Source organism: Pediculus humanus, genomic scaffold (assembly GCF_000006295.1).
Source record: "Pediculus humanus corporis 1103172107636 genomic scaffold, whole genome shotgun sequence".
NCBI lineage: Eukaryota > Metazoa > Arthropoda > Insecta > Psocodea > Pediculidae > Pediculus > Pediculus humanus.
This window is the reverse complement of record NW_002987249.1, coordinates 17,307-22,383: the sequence shown is the minus strand read 5'-3', so window position 1 is coordinate 22,383 and position 5,077 is coordinate 17,307. Positions and strand designations below refer to the sequence as shown.

The 5,077-nt window shown below is 21.6% G+C and overlaps 3 protein-coding genes across 3 annotated transcripts in view; 2 read left to right on the top strand and 1 right to left on the bottom strand.

The window, feature by feature from the left end:
- Phum_PHUM263570 (uncharacterized protein) overlaps window positions 1–1,251 on the top strand; it is a gene marked incomplete at both ends in the record, with an annotated part of 2,427 nt that extends 1,176 nt beyond the window's left edge. The window contains 4 exons of the mRNA XM_002426576.1: window positions 212–248; window positions 538–1,004; window positions 1,109–1,149; window positions 1,243–1,251. Coding sequence (XP_002426621.1) covers window positions 212–248; window positions 538–1,004; window positions 1,109–1,149; window positions 1,243–1,251 — 554 coding nt within the window. The remainder of the gene's footprint in view (window positions 1–211; window positions 249–537; window positions 1,005–1,108; window positions 1,150–1,242) is intronic.
- Window positions 1,252–2,772: 1,521 nt separating this feature from the next.
- On the top strand, window positions 2,773–3,925 carry Phum_PHUM263560 (uncharacterized protein; the record flags this gene model as incomplete). The annotated part of the gene is made up of 4 exons (XM_002426575.1): window positions 2,773–2,864; window positions 2,944–3,441; window positions 3,525–3,697; window positions 3,786–3,925. 4 exons carry the CDS (start codon window positions 2,773–2,775, stop codon window positions 3,923–3,925), a joined length of 903 nt encoding a protein of 300 aa, XP_002426620.1.
- A 345-nt stretch (window positions 3,926–4,270) lies between these two features.
- The window catches only part of Phum_PHUM263550 (mitogen-activated protein kinase ERK-A, putative), a gene marked incomplete at both ends in the record, with an annotated part of 1,341 nt that continues 534 nt past the window's right edge, over window positions 4,271–5,077 (bottom strand). The window contains 3 exons of the mRNA XM_002426574.1: window positions 4,271–4,378; window positions 4,458–4,669; window positions 4,768–4,939. Coding sequence (XP_002426619.1) covers window positions 4,271–4,378; window positions 4,458–4,669; window positions 4,768–4,939 — 492 coding nt within the window. The remainder of the gene's footprint in view (window positions 4,379–4,457; window positions 4,670–4,767; window positions 4,940–5,077) is intronic.

The following is a 5,077-nucleotide window of genomic DNA, read 5'->3' as shown; positions in this document are numbered from 1 at the left end:
AAATGAATAAAAATATTTTTTTTTTTTTAGTATAACCTAAAATATAGAATAAAACCTATTAAAAAATCTATTTAAAAAAAAAAAAAAAAAAAACCCCTGATATTTACGTCATCAATTTTGTAAATTTTTTTTTTTTTTTTTTTTTTTTAATGTAAAATTTTTCGTAAAAACTAAGAGTTATTATTATTATTATCATTCATTATATTTTTAGGAAAAGTAAAGTTTTCGATTAAAATTAATAATAAAATGTGATTTGGAAAATTTTTCCTTTTTTTTTTATCAAACGGAAAATTCTTATCTTAATTAGAATAATCAAAGGGTGTCGATTGTCTCTCCCCTACGTTTTTTTTTTTTTTTTTTTTTAATTAATACTAAAACCCTACGCGCCCCCCCTACCGCCCCCCCCAAAAAAAAAAAATTTTATCTCGTATATTAAATTTTTCTTATTAATCATAAAAAAGAAAAATATATTAATTTTGTTTTATTATTATTATTATAAATATCAAAAAAAATTTTACTTTTTTTTTTATTTTTCAGTCCATCATCAGTTGGGAAAAGAAATTTCGATGAAATAGACAATGCCGGATTCAAAGATTATTTATCGAAACGAAATTTTGACGAAATTGATAATGCAGGTTTTTCCGATTATTTATCAAAAAGAAATTTCGACGAAATCGACAATGCAGGTTTTAAGGATCATTTTTATAAGAGAAATTTTGACGAAATTGACAATGCAGGTTTTAAAGATCATTTTTACAAGCGTAATTTTGACGAAATAGACAATGCCGGATTTAAAGATTATTTAAGACTTAAAAAAAGTTTCGATGAAATTGATAATGCCGGTTTTAAAGATTATTTAAAAAGGAATTTCGATGAAATTGACAGGGCCGGATTTAAAGATCAATTTGAAAAAAAAACATTCGTTAAATCGCCGAAAAGGTATCCCCGTGCCATGAAAATTTCATCTACTTCCGGCCCGAAAATGCAAAATAAAAATCTCATGAGTAATAATAATAATAATAATAATTAGAAAAATATACAATAATAATAATAATAATATTTTTTCGTCTTACAATTAAATAAAAAATTTAAATTTTTTTTTTTTTAGGTTGTTTCAATTGTAATTTATTAAATAAATTTTTAAATGTTGTAAATCAAATTTTTTTTTTTTTTTTTTTTTCTAAATTTTACTCATTCTGAGTATCAAAATATTCTATCTATTTTTTCCTACTATAATTTTAGATGAACTAAACCGTACAATAAATAAATAAATAATTAATAAAATTATTTTGACTTTGATAAAAAAAAAAATTGTGACCCAAAATTAGTAGAAATTTTCAATGAAAACCAAAATTTCAAATAGAGGGCTTATTATTATTATTATTCATCATTTAAATTAATTTTTTGACTGAAAATATTATTTGTCATTTAAAATTAAATTATTAATAACAAAAATATTGCTTTTTTTTTTTTTTAAATTAAATGATAAATAAATTGGGAAAATAATTTTTTTTTTTATATATATAAAAAATATAAATTACTTATAATTAAATGTATTTTCCTATAATAATAATAAATAATAGACCTTTAAATAAAGCGCATAAAAATATTTTTTTATTTTATTTATTTATTTTTTTTATAATAAATACCTTTAAATTATTTATTATTATTTATTAATTCCTTCAATATCCTATTCAATTATTTAAATAAAATAAAAAAATTAATTAAATCAAATATTTACTGGTGTAAAAAAAAAAAAAAAAAAAAAATGGAAATTTAAGATTTTTTTTTTCTAGAAAACAAAAGAAAAATATATTTTTATAGCTTTTCTTTTTTGAATTGAATTCAATCAATGATAATTAATTTTATTAAACAAATACATGAAATTGTAAAAAATTGAAATGCATTCTATTTTCCTTTTTTTTTTTTTTTTTTTATTGATAAAGTGTTAATTTTCACTTTAAATTATAAAAAAAAAATAATTTTTTTTTGTAAAATTTGTACATTAAATGACATTATAATTAAAATTCTTACATTACATGTCTCTAAGAGAATAAGTAAAATGAAGCTTTTGTTTAAATTTAGTTAGTAATTCATTGTTTAAGTTAATAATTTTATTCTCTCCTTTTTATTTTTTTATTTTTTTTCTTTACAAAAAATTTACATAAGGAGTTTATCAGTTATTATCCAACTTGAAGTTTACTTTAATAAATATAAATTTTTATTATTTTTTCCCCTAAATTTATTTTTTTACAAACTTTTGGTTTTCTTAATGTTTGCATTAACTTTGTTATTTTTTATAACAATTTTAAAACTATAAAATTTAGTATGTGTTATTAGATTTAACGATTGATTTTAATTTTGTCTTTCTAAAAGATTTTTAAAAAAATAATTATTTAAAAATTTTTTAATTTTTTCCTCAAATAAAACTTATTTCCATTTTTTTTTTTTTTTTTTTGAAATGGCTTATAGAATGTGTAAACGTTTTTGCCTAACGAATATTTTGAGTAAAAACCGAATAAAAAACTTTAAAATTTGAATTTAATTAAATATATTAATTTTTTAACGGTTTTCCATCATTATTTTAAAAAATTGGTTTTCTTTGGTATTGATTAAGTAAAAAAATAAAACAAAAAACTTACATAATTTTCTATGATGTCAGCCAAAAAACGTTTTCTTCGTTACAAACTACCTTTGTAAGCAGTGCTGCCAACAAAATAACATTATTGTATCCAGTTAACCAACGGAACCTGATGGTAACTTTAATAAAATATGAATGAATCTAATGATGATAATAAATTAAGACCTCAATTTGGGACACGATTTTTAACAAATGAAAATGATGTTTTTAAACATAATGCATGGTATTAAACAAATTAGTATTACTTTAATTCACAATATTCATCAAGTATTTTTAACAGATTGTTAAATTTATTACATTAGGGATAATGTACAGTGGGATGAAGAACAAGAAAAGTTAGCACTTGAAAAAGTAGAAGCTAATTCTCAAAAAAAGTTTAGTGAAGATGAAAAGGAATTACTGGAAAGAAACGCTGATAAACATTGGGATTCTTTTTACTGCATACATCAAAATAGGTTTTTCAAAGATAGACACTGGCTGTTCACAGAATTTCCCGAGTTAGATGTTGATAATAATTTGCAGGAAGGTGACACTATTAAAATTTTTGAAATAGGTTGTGGGGTTGGAAATACAATATTTCCAATATTACAAAACACTTCAAAAAAAAATATATATTTGTATGGCTGTGATTTTTCTAAAACTGCCATAAATGTCTTCAAGGAGCATTCGCTTTATGATGAAAATCGTTGCTTTGGTTTCGAATGTGATGTTACATTAGATGAGTGGAATACACCTTTTGAAATAAATAGCATAGATATTGTTATATTAATTTTTGTTTTATCTGCGATAAGTCCTAAAAAGTAAATTGAGTACAATTTTTTTTGCTTTTTTTGCATTACTTAATTTTTAAAATTTATAATGATTTTTAATTTTCAATTTATAGATTTGAACATGTTGTAAAAAAAATTAAAACTTATTTAAAACCAGGAGGAAAAATATTATTCAGAGATTATGGAAGATATGACATGGCTCAGTTGAGATTTAAAAGTGGAAGGTGTATTGATGATAATTTTTATGCTAGGGGAGATGGTACAATGGTGTACTTTTTTACACAAGGTTGTCAACAGTTAATATTTAACTTAATATAATTAATATTTTGACTTATTACTGATTTAATTGTTAATTTTTTTTTTAATTTTAGAAGAAATAAAGTCATTATTTGAAAAAGAAGGATTTATAGAAGAACAAAATTTAGTTGATCGAAGATTACAGGTAAATAGAGACAAAATGTTAAAAATGTATAGAGTGTGGATTCAAGCCAAATATAGGAAACCATATTTATGATAAATTTACAAATTTAACTCAATTAAAAAGACTATATATTTTTTTTTTTAATAAAATAATTTTTTAAATATTTATTGAAATTTTTTCATAATATTTAATTTTAGAATATTTTTTTTAAATTTGTACCTTAAATACATAAAGATATTGCAATGTTTTTATTATAATTTTATTTAAAAGTTTTTTTTTTTACTCATTTATACATTTAAAATTACTTATTAATTAAAGTACAATTTTTACTTTAAAAATAAAAATTAATGAATAAAATACACCATGTAAAAAAAAATGTAAAAATTTTAAAATAAATTAAGTAAATGTTAAAAGTACAGTGGAAATTTTAAAATGAGATTATAGCAGTCTATCGGTTTTCAATGTTGGGCTTACATCGCAAAAATATGAATGCATCATACAATCATCAGCAGCCAATCGTAAAGCTGGATTACAAACTAATAATCTCTATTTACAAAAAAAAAAAAAAAAAAAATTATTGTTTTCTAGTAAGTATAAACTTGATAATAGAATACAAGGTACCTACTTGCAATAAATCCCTGCCTTTGGAATTTAATTTAGGAACTACTTGTGTAAAACTCATAGACGGATGATAAACTGGAAAAGGTTTATAATCGGGTAATTGAGCCAAACCAGGCCATGATTCTTCAGTAGGTGTTCCTAATAGTTTGAATATTCTTTTAAGCTGATCGTCAACATCAGAACCAGGAAACAATGGCCGTCCTGCATTAGCTAACTCTGAAAAATTATTAAAATTAAACAAAAAATCATTTTAGAATTTTTCTAATCATACTTTACCACTTATTTTAAAATAGAATATTAGAAGTCAATCATACCTGCAAATATACAACCAGCACTCCACATATCAATAGAAGTTGTATATAGTTTAGCACCAAATAAAACATCTGGAGGTCTGTACCATAATGTAACTACTTCTGCTGAGTAACATTTTACAGGAATTCCGAAAGCTCTTGCCAAACCAAAATCAGCAAGTTTTAATTCCCCATTCTGTAAAATTTAATAAATATTAAAATTCAGACAAAAGTGACTAACTTATAGTACTTAAATATTTTTAAAAAAATACCTTATTTATTAAAAGATTTTGTGGTTTCAAATCTCTGTGTAATACATTATGACTGTGACAAA